This window comes from Leuciscus leuciscus (genome assembly GCF_965113295.1).
Source record: "Leuciscus leuciscus genome assembly, chromosome: 4".
Taxonomy (NCBI): Eukaryota; Metazoa; Chordata; class Actinopteri; order Cypriniformes; family Leuciscidae; genus Leuciscus; species Leuciscus leuciscus.
The window spans coordinates 37,573,105-37,597,279 of NC_138728.1; the positions used below are offsets into that span (position 1 = coordinate 37,573,105).

At 38.8% G+C, this 24,175-nt stretch overlaps 1 protein-coding gene across 2 annotated transcripts in view; it reads right to left on the bottom strand.

Moving 5' to 3' along the window:
- The window catches only part of LOC309497330 (NACHT, LRR and PYD domains-containing protein 3-like), a 32,592-nt gene extending 9,636 nt beyond the window's left edge, over window positions 1-22,956 (bottom strand). The window contains exons 1-3 of one of the 2 annotated variants that reach the window (XM_082167540.1): window positions 22,804-22,956; window positions 13,039-13,332; window positions 4,370-6,235 (exon numbers count right to left, since the gene is read on the bottom strand). In XM_082167540.1, coding sequence (XP_082023666.1) covers window positions 4,370-6,235; window positions 13,039-13,328 — 2,156 coding nt within the window. In that variant the 5' untranslated portion in view covers window positions 13,329-13,332; window positions 22,804-22,956. The remainder of the gene's footprint in view (window positions 1-4,369; window positions 6,236-13,038; window positions 13,333-22,803) is intronic. The other variant, XM_082167541.1, reaches the window with a different exon arrangement.
- Window positions 22,957-24,175: the final 1,219 nt, after the last annotated feature.

Sequence of the window (24,175 nt, forward strand, 5' to 3'; positions counted from 1 at the left end):
GGTTGTTGTGCGGGCCTTTAATTTTGACAGCACGGCAGACTTTATTTTGATAGCACTGAGAACAGCTTAGCCAGAGCCTAAAGGTGCATTCACGCCATGTTGAAATTATCGCAATTACGTGATTTCAACTAGTACAAAGCGTTCACATCCTCGTAGAGTTCATGAGCTTTGAGCTTGTAAGATGGGAATTGTCTGAGAGCTCCTACTTGTACCACGTGACTTCTTTACCACCTAACCTCTGCAGATTCATTAAGGCGTTGATAGTGGTGCCATAGAAACTCATAATTCCCAGTTTGAGGATGTGAACAGCTCCAAATATACCATCATGTGTTGTCATCTTGAGACTACGGTAATACAGCATGGCTTGAATGCAGCATGAGCACACAGTGCATATTCTCTGTCTTCATTAATTTACAATCTTTTTAACAGTCCTATCTTGCACAGTATTAGATATAACTGTTAAACAAAGAAAGTAAATGGTATACAAAAAAGTATTATAGTGTTTACCATCTAATTGACATCCAATGTTGCTAGCTGAGCAGAAATACATAATCATTTTTTGCTTGGTCCCTTCAAATTCATGCTGGATTTCCTCCTTTGCATGAAGGTTGCGAAGTGCCTGGACTTTGGCCTCGGTCCATCTATCGCTGATTTCCATGTTCATGGAGTACTTGCATACATTTGACAACTAACACTGTTAGTTCATATTATGCTGGGTTAGACCATACTCTGAAGATGGAGCTAGTTTAGTTCCCTCAAAAAGCATTCCTAAAACTAAAATAGTTCCAGTTCCTTCAATGCAAATACACCAAAAAGTGAATATTTCTGCCATTAGTTATAGGGATTATGAAAAGGTTCCACAGGTGCGAAAGCCCCTTTGTAGTGCAAGTATGTGTGTGTTCTCCTTTTTCAGCATGATTGATGTGCACTCCTGACAAAATAATAAATGACTGTTACTGCAGCATTTTTATTATAAATCATTGGTCAAATATCTATGCTGGAGTCTTATCTTTAATAAAAGACCAACCATCATGTTCATTTAGCAATCTATCTAGTTTTTTTTGTCAGATATGCTAGTGCTGGTGAAATGGAGGGGTTGTGTGACGTTGCTCTGTGGCTACTGGCCCAACACTGGAAACGCAGCTTATTTTGGCCTCGGTCCAAGGCTTTTGTCCCAGTCAGGCAAGTTGTTAGTCATAGTTAGACAGTGGAAAAGCAGCTATTTTAGTGCGAGCTGGGATTTCTGACCCTCAAGATCCACTTTCCTGCACACATGAATAAGCTAACCAAGATCTTCAGGGGTTGGAGCTAAACAACGTACCAAATCCTGTTTCTGAAGATCTACCCACCTGCAGAGTTCAAACACACTACTACTTAAGATCTTAATATTTGGCTTTAGTTGTGTTTGATCAGGGTTAGACCTGAACTTTGAATGGACGTATATCTCCAGGAACAGAATTGGGCACCCCTGAGCTGTCTCTGACTCTGAATGACGGTCCATATTGAGAGCCAGAGTTACACAGCCCTGTTCTAGTGTTTAACCCTCTGAGGTCGAGAAACGCGCCGACGCGTTTTGCTGGATTTTTTTCACATAGCAGCAACATAAACTTAAATTACTCCGTCATTTATGGTTATACAGAAAAAAGAAATATAAAAAAATAATCTGTGATATTTCTACTTTTGTATGTGTCCACTTACAATCAAATCAAAACATTGTGCTTTTGTAAAATTAAGAAAATAAACAGGGTGTGCGTTCTGCCTCTCCGTCGCGGTGAACTTTTTTTTCTTGAGCACGTCTATAAACTGAAACAAAACTCAGCCAATACTTCTCACACATTTATGAGCCATATACCTTTATACACATTTAAGTGTGTACTTTTAAATGATCGGATTCAAACTGAAAACAAATATTCTCTGTTTAAGTAATTTGTATAAAACCAACAGGATGTCCAGTATCTCAAACGCTTGCTAATTACTTTTTAATTCGACACGCCCACTCGCGCAAAAGAGATTCACATGCAAATCTCCACATGGAACGCGAACGCCCTCGTTACCTCAAACACAAAACACCAAAACACTTCACAAGTCTCTGCTTTTCGTCGAGTTTGGAAGACACGTCTGAGCTTACATTGGATTTACCCCCAGAAGAAGAAGAACGCGATTTGAAGACAAGAAAGATGTAAGGTAAGAAATTCTTACTTATTAGTTTATGGTATTGTTGCATAAACTTCACATTGCAGTTGAACTGTTGCTAGATATATGGTGAATATTATACTATTTAGACCCGTGTTTCCTGTTAAATACTGTTTGTGGATATCTGCTCAAACATAGATATGTATAACCATAATGTTTAATATTTTGGAGCGCGCTGTGGGTTTGAATGTATTATATTTTGGAGCGCGATTGCGTTTGAAAGGAAAAATGCACCAAACATTAGGCTTTATATTTTTACTATTATCTCATTTCATATCATCATAACGAATGGAAACATTTGAAGTAACATATGATAATCAATATATTTTTCTCTAGCGTAGTTGTTCTTGAAATCTTTTGGAAGATTTAATTTATTGTTATTATTATTTTATGCAGCACTGCGTAGCCTATGCCTACAAGGCACAACAAACCTGGTGTTCTTTATATATTGTTGGAAATGTGTGTGTGTGTGTGTGTGTGTGTATTCTGTGAATTTTAAAAAGAAATTTTAACCAGAAAAATCTAAAATCTATTCCCAAAATCGTGCAGCCCTATAGTTTCTCTTGATATCAGTATGTTCAGAGTTTTTTCTTTTTTTTTTTTCTTTCAGGGACCAGATGCAAATGAGTCCTGCTGACTTCAACATTCACATGAGTCTCTGTACATGAACATGGTAAAGTGAAAATCAAACACCTTGGAAATTAAAGGTATGTACAATGTTTTTAGGAATGGCACAAAGGTCTCTGTCTTTGGATCATTGTTTTCAATGTGCTCTTTTGTCATTTGTATTTTTGGATTGTGTTGTGTTGTAAATAAATCCAAACAATCTAAAAGCCATTCTTTTTTAAATCTCCTCATTCTTTGTGCAAGGTTGCTCTGAATGACAGGGCCTGATCGCTCCTAATAGGGCAGTTAGGGGAGTGTCTTTGTCTTTCTCAGGTGTTAAAACCTTACATATTCATGAGATGATCACGCCTCTTCGCATATGGCTTTGTCACACAAAACACGTCTTAGAAATTTTAAATCAATATATTGTCTTATCTGAATGAGCAGTCAGGGTGATTTTCACATAGTTTTGGAGCAAATATTCTAGGCTATGTCATACAATTTTCAAAAGTCTTGTGAAGAAATAATCAGTATGGGTTTCATGGCCTTATTTCAGTGAGAATTTTTTTTTGTATTTTCACAAACCACGCATAAATGTCATTATCTCAAAACTACAAACTTTTACATACATGCTGCTGATATATTATTGTAGCAGAGTTTGTGCTGAATACAGTGTAATTAGACTTTAGCCATGAAAATGTCACTAGTAACAGAAAAAAACACAAATGTCAGAGCATGTCAGAACACCTCCAGAGCCCAGAAAACAGCTCAGACCTCAGAGGGTTAATGCTAAGAATGACACAAGCCTACAATCCTCAGAAGGACTGATATAGGAAGGATGCAGCCTCAATATTGTGGAGCCTTCTAATTGAGTACAGTATGTCTTCATTATTTAACTTCTTAACTGCAGTCCCATTTTTGGGGGGCACTTTCCACTTAAGTTTGGTCTCTTTTTAAAACACCTGGTTCAGATCTTTAGGTCAGGGAACTTAACTGAGAGTGTCAGATAAGACAGACATACAAAATGTCCAGTGTCCCCAGGGCCAGGATAAAAAAAACTGCCAAAGCTAATACACTGTTTGACATGAAGCTCTCTAAAAACACTAATGGTTGATTCATTAGCTGTCTGAAAACCCTAACCAAAAGTAACCCAGTACATGAGATAGAGTAAGAATATGGAGGTGAGCTGAAAGTATGTGATGCAGAACAGCTGGAGACTTGTCATTTTCATCACTGTTGCATTTAAACTCAAATGACACTGGTGTGCCTCTAGAAACAGGGTTGGGAAACAAATGTACTAAGTAATACTTTGTGTATAAAATTGTGTGCTTTTAAATTCTGACTCTGAGATTATAAACAGTTTCCACATGGCTGTGCTTCTACGGTCTACTCTTTAATGTGCCTCAACTGTTTATATCCTTTCCGCTTCAATAACAATAGAAAAAATGCAATTATTTCCACACTTGTATTCTATGAATAAATACAGGGTTATTGTTCTATAGATTAATTAGTCTGAATCAAAACTAAATAGAAATATGTTTATTTTGTGATGCCATGAATGAATACTCACAGAGCTTTTCTGCAGTTCATCACTGCTGGTATGAGTCTCCATCTACCCTCATCTGATGTGTTGTATTTCATGAGGTCAAACTCATCCAGCACCTCTTCTAACATCTGAAGCATGTAGGCTATTGCTGAGCAGTGAGCAGGAGAAAGTTTATTTTCTGAGTGTGTGCCTGATTTCACAAATTCCTGAATCTCTCTGTACAGAGTCTGATCATTCACTTCCAGCAGACAGAGGAACAGATTGATGGATCTGTCAGCTGAGAGACCATAACTTCCTTTGATTTCATCTTTAATGTACTGTGTGGTTTCTCTAATGCTCTCTGAGCTGGTCTCTGTGTGTGTCAGTAGATCCTGTAAGAGTTTCTGATTGGACTCCAGTGAGACACCAAGCAGGAACCGCAGAAAAAGATCCAAGTGTCCATTTTCAGTCTGAAGGGTTTTATCGACTGCCGATGATAGTAGTGCAGACATGTTTTTCGTAGATCTGTACTTCTCATGTTTGTCATTCAGAAACAACTGCAATGGCTCCATGTTCTTCAACAGATGGCAGTAAAACACATAGAATGCAGAGAGAAACTCCTGAACACTCAGGTGTATGAAGCAGTAGACTTTCCTCTGATGAATTGCAGATTCCTCCTTAAAGATCTCAGTGCAAATCCCAGAATACACTGAGGCATCACTGACATCTATACCGCTCTCTCTCAGGTCTTCCTCATAAAACATGACATTGCCCTTCATCAATTGTTTGAAAGCCAGTTCAGCAAGTTTTATAATCACTTCTCTGTTTGACTGCAGACGTTTCTCAGGATCTCTTTGTTCATACTTCTGATTCTTCTTGTTGATCTGAATGAGCAAGAAGTGGATGTACATTTCAGTCAGAGTTTTAGGGATTTCTTCACTCAGATCTTCTTCCAGGAGCTTCTGAAGCACAGTGGATGAGATCCAGCAGAAGACTGGTATGTGGCACATGATGTGGAGGCTTCTTGCTCTTTTAATGTGTGCAATGATTCTGGTGGCTTGATGCTCATCACTGATTCTCTTCCTGAAATATTCCTCCTTCTGAAGCTCATTGAATCCCTGAATTTCAGTCAGACGGTTGATATATTTGGAGGGGATCTGATTGGCTGCTGCTGGTCTAGAGGTGATCCAGATGAAAGCAGAGGGAATCAGCTCTCCTTTCATGAGGTTTGACATCAACAGACTCACTGAGGAAGCCTCAGTCACATCAGAAACTTTCTCACTGTCTGAAAATATCAGTGTCATTCTGTTTTCATCAAGTCCATCAAAGATGAACACAACTTTACACTCCTCATAAATCTTTGAGTCCAGATCTTTAAGTTCAGGATGAAAGTCCACCAGAAGATTGTGAAGACTGTACTGATCATCTCGAATCAAGTTCAGATCTCGAAATGGAAGCACAAACATGAAATCTACATCCTGATTGGCTTTTCCCTCTGCCCAGTCCAAAACAAACTTCTGCACTGAGACGGTTTTTCCAATTCCAGCAATGCCTTTAGTAAGAACAACCTTTATTTTGTCCTTCTCATCACATACTGGTTCAGGTAAGGATTTAAAAATGTCATTGCAGAAGATTTGAGTGTTATGCGAGTTCTTTAATCTGGGTGTTTTCTCCATCTGTAAAACCTCATGTTCTTTGTTCACTTCTTCAAACTCTCCCTCTATGATGTACAGCTGTGTGTAGATCCTGTTCAGGAGGGTTTGATTCTCTTCAAGTTTGATTCCCTCGAATAAGGTCTCATACTTGTTCTTCATGGTGGTTTTGTGTAGGTGTTTGACTTTCTGTAGTTCATTATTTACTGGTTGGTGAGAATCCTGCTGCAGGTCTTCAATCTGATAATCTCTATTCACACTGCAAAAACAAGAACAACAACACAAAGAATGAAGGAGAGCAAGATCTTCTAGGAAAGCCAGCTGTCATTTAAAACCAGCTGAGATATAATAAACAACTTTTTTTAAGAATGAGTTTTATTCTTCAAATAACATCTCACAAATGTCTCTTCGTATTTGTTTCAACTGTGACAGTGTGTTTATAAAATGATGACTAACAAGCTCTTATATTCTAATGACCTTCACTCCTGCAGGAACTGATACAACAGAGTGTTGCATGGGACAAGATTTGATTGGTGAGTGTGGGTTTGGGCAGTAAGACGTGTGTGTGTGTGTGGGGGTGTGTGTGTGTGTGTGTGTGTGTGGGGGGGGGGGGGGGGGGTTGGTTGTGAGAGACAAAGCAAAAAAACAAAACAGGCACAAGCATAGGCAGAGTATTGTGAAAGGCTTAGGCTTCTCCTTTCTGCTGCTGCTTCTGATTGCATTTAGAGTTAAACCTGCCAATAGATGCTGGTCTAGTGTCAGTTCCCTTTTGAGGGAACTCAAACACTATGGGGAAAGCCTCAGTGTGACACGTGTGCAACTATCCGAATCCTGATTGGTGCTTTCACCTCGGGAACCAGGAGCCCACTTTGCAGCTTCTTCTGTCCCGAGTGAGAGGTGAATATCGTGAGCATCAAGGCAGGGCATTTAGATGATCCGCCACCTCTATCCCCTGCTTACGAGGTGCTGGTGGAGGTTGCCACTTGTTCTGTGGCCAATTTAAACTGTGATTGGCAGGCCAAGAAGCAGGTGGTGCATTATAAAAGCATGCTGGACAAGCGTTTTTTTTTGTGTAATAAATTGTGTTCTTTTTTCTTTTACTTGAGATGAATTCAACTTCGCTACATTTATTTTTCAACAAAAGTAAAAAGTACAACAAAGGTAAAGGTGCTGATGGAGCAACAGGGCGAGTTGGCGTAGTATCACTAACGTTTGGCAAACTGCTTACATTCACTATCTATTTTAGTGAATGTAAGTGAGATTTTTAATTGCAGTTTTGGAAGCTCATGTGCTCATCAGCTGTAACGATATCTAATGCATTTGTCCATTAAAGGGGCATTCCACCCATAGGAACATTGTTTTTTATTGAAAGTGGGTCATATATGTAGTCGAAATGTAAAATACATTTTGAATTTGGTGCCTTCGTGACCGAGGAAAGACAAAAAATTACTTCAGGACGCATTTGTATGAAAGACAACAACTCCCACAATGCACCATATTGCACAGCTCCGCAAGCCACTCCCACTAATCCAGAACAGCGCATATCTGCCACTCTTCCATCTACAAGGCTAGCTACCACCAGAGCTTGAAATTCATTTCACACAAAATGTCTAGTTAGTTGGCGAATTCATTAGTGCATTACTTCTCGTTTGTATTTCTTTCGAAAAGGTGAATTATTGCATGGTACCTGGATGTTCAGTCAGAACATATGCGGTGCGAAACTAGGATAGTTCACAACACAAACGTCCGTGTCCTCATCTGATTCAGAGATTTCGTCCAGGAGAAATTGTCATCGTTGAAATTCTTTGCTGCAGACGGACTCTATCTCTGTGTTCGTAGTTGCATAGTGAGATCACCGGCGCCACCAGTCCGCCCTAACTCGAGCCAGTCCGGGCTCCTCGTCCGCGGCAGGCAGGTCTTCTGCCTCGGCTGCTCTTCGCTATAATGCGGCTTGTAAAGGTAGCTACAAACACCTGATTCAAGCATCAGACTTCCGAAATCCTCTTCTTCTATATCATATTGAGTACTCTTCCTCCGCTATTGTCATAACTTTACATCTGTCTCCACAGCGCCTGTTAGCTTAGCTTCAAACAAGATGGAGGATATTGCTTTCAGTTTCAGAGAGTAAAGTCCCACCCACTGATCTGTAATAGGTCTGTAACGTGAGTGGGTCCCGCCCCCTGGGAAAGATGAGGAACGAGTGTCTGTAGTCTCAACAGAAATCCCCCCCTCTTACACTTCCTCCTACAATGACGATTTTTGCGTCATTGTAAGAGGAAGTGTAAGAGTTAAATAACGTATTTCTCCCGTCTCAGGGGAAAATGAGAGAGTGTTGCACGACCATTCAATAGTATGACTGGGTTTCTAACAATGCAAAGCTTAGTGCAAATGGGTGGAGTGTTCCTTTAAGGGATTTCCAGGAGCTTTGTAAAATGTATGGCTCTGAGAGTCTCACTGGTGGACTTTATTAATGAGGGGGCCTTCTGGCTTCCAGTATGAATGAAACAGACATTCAATTAGAGTGTTTAGCACTCAATGATGCTCACATCGACTCATTTTGGGTAAAAATAGAAAAATAATACTGAACTACTTTATAACGTAGTAAAGTTTACTCTTACTTGTGTCATATTATTTTATTAGTACTTCTACTTGTACTCACTCTTACTGCAGTCATATACTTTTTCAGTACTTCTACTTGTACTTAAGTAAATTATTTCTGAAGTAGCAATTCTTTTACTTAAGTAAGATTTTTCAGTACTCACTGCTAATGACAGAGCTGCGTTGGGCCACAGACCTGTCTCTCTCTGGGACACCAAGGAGACGGCCTGTGCCATGGGAGAAAGACAACTTTTTAAAAATCTTTCTGGAATAAAAGAGAAAGATAAATTGTTTCTCCTGGATGCCCTACTGTCTCCTCCTGGCCTTATCAGTGATGCAGTTAGTTTGGTCATCACCGTTATAAGATTCTATATTCTGGAACTGGACTATATACCAGGGTCGCCTGAAGAGCTTCACACTAGGACAGGCATTTGTCAGTATGGAGCAGTGAGTAATTTCATTCCCCATATTGTTCACATCAGACGCATGCTGCTCACTGGAAAGGAAACGTCAAGTCACAATTGAAACCATGGTTCCCTGAGATAGGAACAAGACACTGCGTCACCCTGCCATACTTCCTGCATGCCTGTGAGTGGATTCAACCAATCAGAAGCTAACAATACTTTGTTCCAGGTATACCCTATAGCTTCCGCAGTATGCCCTCACTTGTCATGGGGTGACGTTGTGCCGATCAGAATTGGAATAGGTTCCATAGGCTTCATATGCTTCAGACGCAGTCACGCTGAGGCGTTCCCCATAGCATCGATGTCAGAGGCAGCGTCTAAAGGGAATCATGTTAACAGTCATAGCCTGAGACGTTTTCTCCATAACAATAGCATATTGGTGAAAAATATTTGGCAATCGATCCATTGCATATCTGTGTTTGTGCTCTGGAGAGTTTCAAATGTTTTCACTTGAACGAAACATTGATTTCTTGAACAAAACGGCCAGAGATGTTTAAGCTTGAATCCACTCACTGGTCAAAACGGCAGAGTTTTTTTTCGGTGCTGAGTTCTGCATGCTCTTGAATCCTCTCATTATAACAGACTCGATGTAGACTCTTATGTAAATGATTCATTATGCAGTGTAGATGGCTTCATTGATTATAATGGACCTTTGTGATAAACTAAAATGAGAGACAGCTTTTGTGATTATAAAGGGAGCACTCTGCATGCTTTCTGCCATGACAAATCATGCATGCAGTTGAGCCTATGCTTGCTTTTCTGATAAAATTAACAGTGGTCTGTGGATATAGATCCTTTAAAGCTGCCGTCAGCAAGTCTGGCAGATTGGGTCGATTAGCCAACATTTTTAATGTTTACAACTCTCATGCCCCTCCCCACTACCAGCGAGCACCCTCCCATCGAGGTCGTGCTCGTCAGTGCGTCACTGTGCGTGTGTACCTGATTTTCTGTGAACGTGTCCGTCTCTTCAGCATCTATCAACACCATGGACTCGGAGGTAGGCTGCCCTGGCTAATCTATCCTTAGATAGCAATAACCGAGGAATTGGAAGCTTGTTAGTAGATTTTCTCTCCACCATCACACTTCATGTAATCTCCAGGCGAACTTCAGGCGTGGCGTGTGCATGTGATATTAACGTGCGCGAGTGAGGGGGGATCTGTGGCGTGTGCACGACCTGTGATTGACAGTCAGATCTCACACCCCCCTGCACTGATTGGACCCGATGATCCGGGAGCGGTGGATTTTTGCAAAACAAATAACACGCTCCAGGTGGAGTTAGAAGCTCGGGTTTTTTTCTAAAACCATCTTATTTATGTTGTTCTGTCGGATTATAGTGTCAATTTCACTGAATATGATAAAAAAAAATGTTGCCGACGGCAGCTTTAATAACAATTTATTGAGAGCGTTAATGCTGGGATTTGTAGGTTGTGCAACCAAACGTAACTTTAGACCAATTCATGAACGTACTGAAAAAAGTATATTTTTACTTTTACAGATGGGAGCAGGACAAAACATGAATGTTGCAGTTGGGACAGAAAGAAGGTAACATTTTATTTTTTGCAGGAGCGGGACAGAATCCTGCGGGAACAGGACTATAAAATCCTATAGTTTCTCCTTATTTAAAATCAGAATGAAACACTTCAGCAGAAAGCTAAATATTTTAAATGAACCAATCCTTCTACAGTAAATTATGTCTATTGAACATCCAACATCTAGTGAATCTCCATTCGAAGGGGACACCTACTGATCAAAACTATGTAAATGCAGTGAAACAGCTAATATATCTAATAGCGCCTTCAACAAACCATATTTAAAAAAAAATTATGAATCATTATTATTGTATGAATGAATGTTTTTTATTATTATTATTATTATTTTAGTGCTTGTTTTAAGTGTTTTAAGGCAGGGATTGGCAAATCTAGACAATTATAGAGAATTATCCATTAGCTATTATTCTCCCTTTGTCACATTATGCAAACATATTTCTCATTAAAACTGACCAATGTTATAAAACTCACCCGAGAAGTTGAAACCATATATTTGCTGAAATGTGACTTGGTAATTTTTTTTTATTTTTTTTTTATGTGCTCTGAGTCACTGATTTTAAACATAAAAAGAATTTTGAAAGATCAACCTTCACAACATCCATAAAACTGTAAGGTGATCAGAAAGGTCTGCAAGTTTATCAATGACATTAATTGATTAAATAGATATTAAAGGGGACCTATTATGCCAAATTCATTTTTATAAGGTGTTTGAACACAGATGTGTGTCTACAGTGCGTGTAAACAACAAGCCTATGATTATAAAAATGACCCAATACTTTTTTTATAATCCCCATAAATAATAAACAATCTCTCCAAATGTGTGGTTTCAGATTTCCCCCTACTGGTGACAATCTGCCCTATTAGCATAGATCCGGCCTGACTCTGAGTGAGCCACAGTGACGCCAGTCCGCCAGTTCTGTTTACTTGCTGTAGCAGCTGGTGATATACAATGTCTTCGCCAAAAAAAACCATTACGTTCTGTTTGAAGAATGTCACAACGAACATAAGAGTCTCTATAGACTCTGAGTGAGCCATAGTGACAGCAGTCCGCCATTTCTGTTTACTCGCTGTAGACATGTATGCAATGTCTGTGCCAAAAAAACATTACGTTCTGTTTATTGATGTACCAACAAACATAAATGTCTCCATAGACTCCCGGAATCTGAGTCACTGAGGACAACGCGGTTGAAGTTGTTACACTAGGATGGATCTGTACCAACTTTTCGTGATCCATCTTACAGTCTCCGGAACGATACTGGTCACAGCAGTAATGAAAGGGAGCGTGCGCACATTTTTACATACTTTTTTTTTTTACAGATATACAGTAAAGTTTACCAGTTTATTTAGCACCCCCTGAATTTGTTTACTGTTAGTTGTAACAAATGTTTTTTTGTTTAATTCGCTGTGTATGTTGATGATAATACAAGGAAGAGAGAGTTAATGGATAAGACATTAATGCACACTTCTTGTACTGTTTTATTCAGCTCTTACTGTGATTTTCTGGAGTTAAAACGGACACTTCATGTTTTGTGTGATATACAACAGACTTCATAAAACTCATCAGTAAAGTTTGCATTTTATACTGCCCGCGAGCCTGTCAGCAGTTAAATACTTCACTGCAATTGGCCAGCTGTTCCAAGCGGGCGTTAGCCTATAAGATTTCAACAAAAGTGGAGAAGGGAGGAGTTTCCGCAGCGTCAGCTGACGCAATGTCTGGTTCCCGCCTCTCAGGAAACCGAGGTTACGATAGTAACCGAAGACGTTTTCTTAGACTGGATGGCATCTCAAATGGCAGATTGTCTGATATAGGTTCCTGCATGTTGATCAGAGTTTCTATGAAATTCTGATTCTCAATTAGCCTGAAATATTTATTTGGGTCTGGTTTATTCTCAAATCCTACAATACTATATGAAGAAACTCGTAGCAGTTTACAATAGAGGAAAAATTATAGATCTTTTTAAAAGAGCATAATGGCCTGGTTTCACAGACAGGGATGAAATTAAGCCAGGATTAGGTTTTAGGTCAATTAGGACATTTAGGAAAAAACATTACGGGTGTGCATCTTGAGACAAAACAATGGAAGTGACGTATCTTAAGATATATCAGTGCAAGTTAATTTAATTTAAAACAGCTCAAATGTGCATTTTATTATGGGACTAGGCTTAAGCCTTGTCTGTGAAACCAGGGTATACATTTTTAATTTGTTTACACAAAAAATACTTTCACCACTGGTGTAAATGACCAAACAACTATGAACTTCACTGAACTATTTGAACAAACAATTTAGTTAAATGATTCAAAAGACTCAAGTCACTGTCACCCTTCATAGACACATGACGTTTCTTTGGTCTGATACTGAGAAAGGGACCTCAGTGAATCAGATTATGTCCTTTTATCACTGATGTTTAAGTTATAATTCTTTCTCTTGTCCCTAGTACTGATTTTTGGCTCACCTGGGGTTAAAGGTCACTGTTTCATCACTGAAGTTATGGGGGGCTCCCATGGATTCATCACTGAGGTTATGGGGTGCTCCCATGGATTCATCACTGAGGTTATGGGGTGCTCCCATGGATTCATCACTGAGGTTATGGGGGGCTCCCATGGATTCATCACTTAAGTTATGGGGGGCTCCCATGGATTCATCACTCTTCATAGACATAAGGCTGGGCTCTGGAGATGCTGCTCTCTGGTTCTGGTAGTGAACAACATCCTTCTCCTCATCTCTCTCCTCATAGAGACTCATTCTCCTGTGATTTAAATGTGATTTTCAGCCAAACCTTTACAAACACTGACGACATCAATTATGCATAACAGGAAAATAATAAACAATATCATTCTGTAATGCAGGGTTGCACACGTCTCGCATATTTTCCATGAGATGTGCTTTCAGGCTCTGTCTCATTCTCTCCCGCACAATAAAACAAGGCAAAATTTATTAAGAAATCTGCTCATAGATCACTTATGAAACCCACCAAAAATTATTCTAGGAGTAAAGGGTTATGTACATTCATGTAATATTATTTTAGCTTCTAAATCGGAGCTATAGTTTTAATGGAAATGTGTGCATATATACTATTTTAAGAGAACTCAACTTAGTTGGATCTTTATTTTTCTGTTTATCACTGTAAAGCTGCTTTCAAACAATCTGTTTAATATAAAGCGTTATATAACTAAAAGTGACTTACCAAAACTTTGATTGATAAGTACAGTGTGCTAATTATTTATCATATAAAATGTATTATATCATTATAACAGTGTTTGCTCACATTAGTCCAATTTTGGATTGCAATCTCTTACCGAGAATAAAATCTGTTCCAGAGCATGTTAGCCATGACATGTCAAAATGTCAGTGAACACCACTAAAAGCCTTTTTGAAACCAAACACCAGAGTTTGCTCAAACTCATTGAAACCAGCTACATTTGATAGGCCACAGCCTTTTATCTTCAAGTTTCAAGTTTGTATTTATTTATTTATATAGCACATTTAAAAACAGCAAACATGGCTGACCAAAGTGCTGAACAAAACACAAGATTAAGAGACATGGGCAAACCACACATTCATGACAAAAGCTCACAATGAATTAAAAGCTAAAGAAAAAAAGTAAGTTTTACTTTTACTTTTACTCGCATAATCCAAACGCGATGTAATGAGCGCATGGATGGGAATCTCTAAGGTTTTCTCAGAGAGAGAGGATTTGATCTTAGAGGAAGACGTTGCTGGAAAAAACAAGAACTAATCACCGCATTTATAGGTTCTGATCTCAGAAAACACCTACGTTTTTAATGCAGGATGAGGTAGGAGAAGAAAGGTAATCCAGGTCAATGTTACTGCTCTTAAAGTTTTCATGGGGGCCAAAGACTATAACCTTGGTTAACTATTCACAATATAGTTAGGAATACGACTGTAAAGTTTGGTGTATGTAGGTGCTACAGAAGTGGAAAATCGTCACTAGGAGTGTGAGAAAAAACTCGTTTTGAGAAAATGGCCTTTAAAGATTTTTATGGCAAAATTCCACTAATTTCTATTGAAAGCCATGAATTACAGACAAAATATGCTTTAGGTCCAAGTAAAATCCATGTATCACACTGTTTAACATCCAAAACTCATTATTGCTTCATCCATCACTGATTATAACATCCAAAACAACACATCAACAGTCCATCACACAGATGGAATGGAAAAACTAAATATATCACAGTCCCTCAGGCAGATACATATTTAGCTGTCAGTGGAGCTGCTGTACCCTCTCCTAGGAGAACTTCCAGCTTCTTTTCTGGTGCTAACTTTGGGAAGTTTTATTCTTTTGGCTATTTGTCCAAGGTGTAAATCACTTAGTGAAGATACTTTTTCCCAGTGGAGGAGGAAGTGCATCTCTGTCTGACCCAGTTGGTGGTCACTGAGCCTGTATTTAGTCAGGATCCGTCTCTTCTTCTCTGACAGTGTGCAGATATTCTGTCAAATAACAATTTAGTCTACTTTGTTTGCTTTCTCCAATGTTCTAAATATTGATATTTTGAATGATTCAAAATTAGTTTTGTCCTGTTGAGTTGTTTTGAACCAGTGCTGAAGGGAGCCTGGTTGGTTAGCTTCACCATCAGCTGACTGAGGGGACTGTTTTCAGGATTTGGCTCGTGGGTTTTAAGTGCTTTGAAATGTAATGTGTCTTTTTGACTTACATTTAGATGTGTTCAAAATGTTACAGCTTGATCGTACCGCATCGACGCACTGACGGTTACTCATTGTGCAGCTCACGATCCTCATGCGGCCCGCCAAGCCTTAATTTGTGGTTCGCATGGCTGTAAAAATACGGCGATATCATGCAGCCAGTCACTACAGATATTTCATAACATAACCCATTACAAACTCAAAGTGTCAGCTCTATTACAAATAATTTCGATCGGATTGAAAGAGGTGGTTTATCGAGAGAACATGTAAACACTTGGTCGATTGAGAACCGAAACTGAAAGGACGACGTATGGCTCTTCTACTGACTTTGTCCTTTCAGTGCGGCTCTCATGGAAAAAAATAGTGAAGACCCATGCACTATGTGATGGCATTTCATCATCTTTTGTCTTTGTTGGTAATCCCTTGTGTCTTCTAGCTAATGACAACTGTTTTCGACTTCTCTGAGAGAATTTTACACGAATATCTTTCGACATTTTGAACTACCGCGGAAATGTCAGAGCGCGTCACGTGATGATTCTGAACGAATCACAATGTCAGAAATTGGCATCAGCCAATGAGATTGCACATTTCGAGTTAAATCACCTGTTTTACTTTCATGATTGGTTGCTGATAGACAGGAAATGACCATATTTGGATCTGACAGCATTGCAAAGGAGAGAGAGAGCTTTCTAATGGTGTATGTGATGACGGTGCACCAGACACAGCGATCGCGGGGCAGCGGGATGATTTAGAACGCCAACTTTTGATGAATTTAGGTGAAATCGGCACACTCAAACAGACAAAGTGTAGTAAAATAAAGACCTAAATGTGTATTTTTTTGCCTGCCGTGTCTCGCCTTAAACCAACTGAGGACAGTTCCCTGGATGCCCACAAAACATTCCAATCGGGATAAGAGAATTGTATGATCAACTGTATCAAAAACCAAGGTTAGGACTAACAGTACACAGAGTCACCAGAGTCAGTCGCTAACAGTATATCATTAGAAACCTGTAATAAAGCAGACTTGGTGCTGTGCAGAGGCTTAAAGCCAGACTGGAAAGTTTCAAAAAATGTATTTGAGCCAAGAAAAGACTGTTGAATGTTGAATGAGAACCGTTTTCTAGAATTATTACAATCCCTATCATTAAGTGAAGGTTTCTTGAGAAGAAGTGTAACAGGTGTAACAAACTTCAATATTTCAGTGAACTATTATGTATGTTTGTCTGATTGTTTGTTTTTTAAATACACAGCACAAGGTCTTGTAAAATCTTTTTTCATTATTTCGACAAAAATGACTGATTGAATATGTAAAAAAAAACAGAATTGGTTAAATTTAACAAAAGCAAAAAATTAAATATGTAAAAGTACATTTTAAACTGAACAGAACAAACTTTTAGAACTGAAAAATAGAATCAACAATTAAAGATTTCATATTGTAGACGTCGGTGGGTAACAGAAGCCTATTCCTCGGGGGAGCAGCGCGATAAAAAAAACAAAAAACAAAACACAAACAGTCAGTGAAAATGAATTAGGTGCAATGACACTGATTATTTTTACTATTCTATTAAGGAATGAGACGAATGAAGAGAGCTTCTCTCTCGTGGGAGCGAACACACTGACTGCTGGACAAACAAACTTCTGGGCATTTATCAGGGAGTAAATTCGTGGTTGAGTGGTAGAAGCTTAGATATCAATTGTTTAGATGCACGGGTTCAAATCCCAAACAAAGATGTGCTATTGTAATTTTGTTATTATTAATGCATAGAGATTTGTCGAGTACTAAAACTTTGTAACATCATAGGCCTAGTTTTTTTTTTTTGCTTATAGGGTATTTATAAAATATAATTACCATGTGTTTCCATTTTACAATAGGAACAAATATTATTTGTATATGAGGGATTTCCCTCAACAGTAATCAATGCTACTTCACCAATAGACCATATAAAAATATAAAATAAAGATTCTGCTTCTGTATTGAGAGATAACACGCAGCGTGTTTCAGTTACGATCTGGTTTCAGTGGGACGCAGCATGCATGTTTAACGTTGATTTAAACGAACCGAACCATGCCGTACCGAGCCGAGTCGTACCACGCAGTGGAAAAGCGAAGCGAGCCGAACCGTTCCGCGTCGAGTCGAACCGTACCGAGCCGTACCATGCAGTGGAAAAGTATTCTGTATTGAGAGATAACACGCAGCGTGTTTCAGTTACGATCTGGTTTCAGTGGCCTTAATGCATGCAAGCGTTTCAAAATGTCACAAAGCGTTTTGATATTGTTTTAATGAAATATTGAAGTTTATAATTGAGTCTATTGGCACACCACGCCGAGTGGCGCTACGCATTGTTCTAAAATCATTTTTTATTCTGGCATGTTGAATTAGCATTCGACAGACACGGTGGCATGTTCACTTGGATTAATTTAACAGCTAAAATAACTTCATACACTCAGTCATTTTTCGGTCATACAGATAAGAGTTATTCTGGGTTAAACTGTAAAAGGTCTACTTTCATTAATGTACACTCACAATAGGCTAATGACAAAACGTTTTCTGTGGTCTCTGTCTCCGGAAACTGCTGCGTGTCAAAAAAATGAACCAAAACTAGCCCACTTGCAGCTCAGTCATAAGAAACAGGGAAGTGTTTTAAATGTGAAGAAATATTCTCTGATTATGTAATTTGAAACCAACGAGAGGCACAGAGGATCTACTCAAACAGATTTATCATGTGTATGAGCGCTTCCCAATGAGAAGAGGACAAGGCCAGAATGAAAATCTCACTCTAGTTAAATGTAGCCTAATTCGCCCTCAATTAAAATGTAAAAACAGATCAAATAATTTCTTTGTCGAAATGTTTCAATATTTTTTCGTTTAAGTTCATAATTTTCTATATATATATTATTTGGTTTAACAGCAGCACGAAATAGCCTACCTGTAACGGGGCGAACAAGACAAGAGACGTGCGGATCTATATGCAAGGCTTTATTCCAAAACATGGACATAATACAGGCAGGGTCAATAAACAGCAAACAGGTATGGCAGAGGCATGACACAGAGTAATCCTTAGGGCAAGCGTGGGTAGACGATCGGCAAACAATATCCAACAAGGGCAAGGCAAAGAGAGATAATCCAAGTAAACAGCAATAATCCAAATGAGGTGCAAACAGAGTCCAAAGGGCTAAGGGTGAATCCAGGAAACACGGGCAATCACAACACAGGAAAACACAAAGGACAAGGCAAGACTAAGATCACTGGAAGGGCTCTGTAGAGAAGCTAACACTAGGAGTGCTAAACACAATTCAATACTCAGAAACAGGGAGAGAAAGTCCAAGGCTTATAAAGAGAGTGAGATAGTGTGTGATAGTTCTCAGGTGTGAGCGTGATTAGTGGAATCAGCTGTGTGTGTCGTCAATGCAATGAATGATGGGGATTGTAGTGAAATGCAAGAGTCTAGCCATTTCTCAATACCAAGTACGCAAACTTCGGACTTGAGTCCTTGGTAGTTCGGACTTGACAAGTTCGACTCAGGAGAACAAACTCCCGAGGACGGGAGGACGCAAGTCCGATAATTCTGCAAATGGAACAGCGGCGTACTTGATAGCGTCACTCAGCTCGCTCTGGCTACTCCGGTTATCTCTTTATGTATATCTAGGCTACAATAAAACAAAATATGTTATAAACCACCACTCTGCCTCTTTTCATTTTCATTTAAAAAATCTTAAACATATTAATGGCCACACAAATGTGGTTCAGGCAACGCAATTGATTATCTTCACTGCATATATTTATAACAACACGAAATATAAAACACAACTCTGACTCTATGTTTTCATTTAAAAAATATGAGACATAAAAAATATATAATATTGATCATTAAAACTGACATTTAGCAAAAATAGACAGGGTTGTGTCATTTTATTTTATTATATATGTACAGGTCCTTCTCAATAAATTAGCATATTGTGATAAAGTTCATTATTTTCCCTAATGTAATGATAAAAATTAAACTTTCATATATTTTAGATTCATTGCACACCAACTGAAATATTTCAGGTCTTTTATTGTTTTAATACTGATGATTTTGGCATACAGCTCATGAAAACCCAAAATTCCTGTCTCAATAAATTAGCATATTTCATCCGACCAATAAAAGAAAAGTGTTTTTAATACAAAAAAAGTCAACCTTCAAATAATTATGCTCAGTTATGCACTCAATACTTGGTCGGGAATCCTTTTTGCAGAAATGACTGCTTCAATGCGGCGTGGCATGGCCGTAATCAGCCTGTGGCACTGCTGAGGTGTTATGGAGGCCCAGGATGCTTCGATAGCGGCCTTAAGCTCATCCAGAGTGTTGGGTCTTGCGTCTCTCAACTTTCTCTTCACAATATCCCACAGATCCTCTATGGGGTTCAGGTCAGAAGAGTTGGCAGGCCAATTGAGCACAGTAATACCATGGTCAGTAAACCATTTACCAGTGGTTTTGGCACTGTGAGCAGGTGCCAGGTCATGCTGAAGAATGAAATCTTCATCTCCATAAAGCTTTTCAGCAGATGGAAGCATGGAGTGCTCCAAAATCTCCTGATAGCTAGCTGCATTGACCCTGCCCTTGATAAAACACAGTGGACCAACACCAGCAGCTGACATGGCACCCCAGACCATCACTGACTGTGGGTACTTGACACTGGACTTCAGGCATTTTGGCATTTCCTTCTCCCCAGTCTTCCTCCAGACTCTGGCACCTTGATTTCCGAATGACATGCAAAATTTGAGCAACCACTGAGCAACAGTCCAGTGCTGCTTCTCTGTAGCCCAGGTCAGGCGCTTCTGCCGCTGTTTCTGGTTCAAAAGTGGCTTGACCTTGGGAATGCGGCACCTGTAGCCCATTTCCTGCACACGCCTGTGCACGGTGGCTCTGGATGTTTCTACTCCAGACTCAGTCCACTGCTTCCGCAGGTCCCCCAAGGTCTGGAATCGGTCCTTCTCCACAATCTTCCTCATGGACCGGTCACCTCTTCTCGTTGTGCAGCGTTTTTTGCCACACTTTTTCCTTCCCACAGACTTCCCACTGAGGTGCCTTGATACAGCACTCTGGGAACAGCCTATTCGTTCAGAAATTTCTTTCTGTGTCTTACCCTCTTGCTTGAGGGTGTCAATGATGGCATTCTGGTCAGCAGTCTTACCCATGATTGCGGTTTTGAGTAATGAACCAGGCTGGGAGTTTTTAAAAGCCTCAGGAATCTTTTGCAGGTGTTTAGAGTTAATTCGTGAATTCAGATGATTAGGTTAATAGCTCGTTTAGAGAACCTTTTCATGATATGCTAATTTATTGAGACAGGAATTTTGGGTTTTCATGAGCTGTATGCCAAAATCATCAGTATTAAAACAATAAAAGACCTGAAATATTTCAGTTGGTGTGCAATGAATCTAAAATATATGAAAGTTTAATTTTTATCATTACATTATGGAAAATAATGAACTTTATCACAATATGCTAATTTATTGAGAAGGACCTGTACATACAGTGAAGAGAATGTAGGCAACATGTATAATAAAATATTTTATTTGTTTTAAATATATAAAAAAAAATGACATAACCTTTTTTGTGAAATGTCAGTTTTAATGATCAATAATAGCCATTATAAAAGTATAAGTCGCCTAAAAGGTATACGAAGCTATTCAATAATAAAGCAAACGATTCAGTCAAACATAAGTCAGCTCTCTAGGCTACAACGTTAAAGTTAAATAGACTAAATATATAAAGCTATGAAACTTCACTTTGCCCTCAGCCAAAACGTTTTGTTAGGGAACAAATTATAGATTAATGAGACAAATAAAATAAATACATCGCCCGTTAGATATACACAAGACCATTTATATCTCATGTTAAACCACTAGACTAGAGACATCCGAGCCAGCGGCAAACGTCAGCAGCACTAGCCGAGGAAAGGCTGTTCTCGGCGGGGTACATGAGCACCGAGCGTCCAATTGCCTGGATCTCACAACTCCGAAAACGTCAGATCAAATTTTTAAATAGGCGCTATCTTTATAAATAAACCAAAGATTTGAGCTTTAAACAACTACATTCTCGCCTGAAAAACTCTTAAAACTACATTTCGTGACACAATAACAGCAGTATTTTTAAATTATGCGGGTTTTTTCTCCTCTGCTATTGACGCTTGCTGGTTGGTGTGAGATGCATTCTGGGATACCTGGCTGTCTCAACTCCGCACAAGTCACCTCTCGATGCATCCTCGGTAAAAGGGGCGGATCAAGAACACATCCGGGGATTTGAACTGGACTTGGCTAGATGTGAACTTTGAATTGGAACAGTACTTGGGCAGCGACTGATGACGTTTCACAAGTCCACAAGAACACAAGTACAGACAAGAACGCATATTGAGAAACGGCCTCTGTGCTGTGAGTGGGCGACCTCTGGTGGTGACCGACCGGAAGTGCATGGACCAGATTCGTGACACTACCAACTGTGGTGTGAGATTTATTTAAAAAAAAAAAAAAAATTGATATATATGCCCCTTTGAAAAAAATGCCCCTCGAAATCAATTTAAGGTGGCAAATAATGACCTTAATAAAAAAAAGCAAATTTCTGTCACTGCTGTGAACTGATGACCATATGAATATGAATATCTTCATGAGTCAGCTGTCAACAACAAGCCTAAACCAGTCATGGTACCAGCACAAAAGCACATTATTATCAACAAAACTTCGAAAATATAGAGATATAATTTTTTTGTCAATATTGCACACCCCTAATGTACAGTTTTATTTTTTATTTCTTCAGGTCTTAAAAAGCCTTTAATTTGACTTTAAAAAGTGTGCAGCAACCTTGATTAACGTCATCTGTTGTACTCTTCACTACTAAGCAGGGGAGAAAACAAGATGGTGGATTGGTAACAGAGAAAATATGTCAGGGATTGTATCTTAGCCACCGTTTCCTAGGAAGGACCCAACATACCCGTGGGAGAAATAGTTCATAAATAACAATTGTTGACCTCGATATGAATGTTGAGAAAACCTCATTGAAACCTGTACCAATTCAAGTTTCACAGAAATGTATATAATACATTATATGATAAACATTATCTATTCATTCATTTGTGCTTGATTCCGCAAGTATACCTTGTAGTAAACTATTAATCGAGTTTGACTGTAAATATATACCAAATACACACACATACAGGCATATGAATGTTTGTTTGACTATATTAGTGAGGGCATCTCATAGGATTCTATTGAACTTGTATGAACAGGAATGCGCCAGGAAAGAAGAAGTTGTCCTCACTCGACCCCGAAATATAACCCTTTACAGAAACCCGTGCAAGACACTAAATGTAAATAGAAACATGATTTGGTCTTTTTAACTAGTCAGGTTCGGCTCACTAGTCGGTGTTAAACAGCTTTAACTATATTAGTGAGGTAATATTTGAATAGTGAGGACATTTTGGTATAGTATAGTCATAACTGAACACACACGTCTAATGTCAAGACATTCCTATGACAACGTTATGAATGTTATAAGAAAGACATTACTAGACTTACCAATCAATTTGAACTTGTAAGCTTTGGTTTACAGCAACCTTAAAATGGTGTCTTATCAGGCAAAGAATTAAAACGTTTGGTTTCGATTTCCTTTACTCTTGACTGTGAAGGATCAAATTACAACCAAATGTGACTGGTCTATCCTGACAGCAGACAGCTGTGATTGGCCCACATCAGGTACATAAGTGCATAACTTATCCTCAAGTAACCTTTTTTTCTCTTAATGCATGCATTCTTGCCCCCATTTTTATATAAATACCAGTCAGACACTGGGCACCTGTTTGATTATTTGGAGAGATAATAAGTTTAGTAAGAATCTGGAATGCCTAATGTTCAAAGTGAAAACATTACCAGCCAATACTGCATATGGACCTTACTTGCTTATCCATGAAGAAAAGAATGTGCTTGAATGTGTCAAAAAAAGTTTACTGAGATCAAGTTGCCTTGACGTTTGATCATTTTCAGACATCTGGCCCTTAAAAACTGTAACAAATCATGAATGATTTCCCATAATGGCAAATAGGTTTCTTTTTTCAATAAATTGTTTTAAAATGTAAAACCACACACACACACACACACACACACACACACACACACACACACACACACACACACACACACACGAGCAGCATAACAAGCTGTTTTGTACAGCTAAAAAATAATAAGAACAGGATGACACTGGAAACCTTGCAGGTTCAAATAACCAATGGCTGCGCACCACACTTATATTAAACACTACAGTTTGTGAACAAAGCCTGAATCGGCAGAGTCAAAAGAGCCAAAGCAAACTGTTCAAACTGGGTTCAAATTTCTTATCCTGGGTCGCCCTCTAGCATACAGTACTGCTCCACTAGAGGGGGCCTTTTTGCTCAGCCAATGTAAGTCTATGGGAATCTTTTAGATTTTTGATTATCATTTAAACGAAAACTGTTAATCTGGACAGTTTGAAAATATAAAGCAACGAACTTCAGACTAGGCCCATGGTCTGTGGCGAGTTTGGTGCTTGTAGCATTAAAGCTGTAGAAAAAGATGCAGACAGAAAATTTTGTCTCAGAGGAATAATATTAAGAACAAATAGCATTTCAATATGTTGGCTTTCTCAAACCATGCTTCAATCTGCTTTGATGTATGGCGACCCATAGATTTTATAATGTAATCACGGAGGATAGGGGCTGTCTACAAGGTACAAAACGAAGAAAATTATAAAACAATTATTACAAATAATAAAACTTAAAAAAATAAAATAAATAGCTAAATTTATATTATATAAACTAAGCAAAAAAAGAGAGAAAAGAAACGTCCCGTTAAAAGGTTTTAACTCTTTCCAGTGTGATCCTAGATGTTGTCCAGATCTTGTGGTAACAAGCATGAA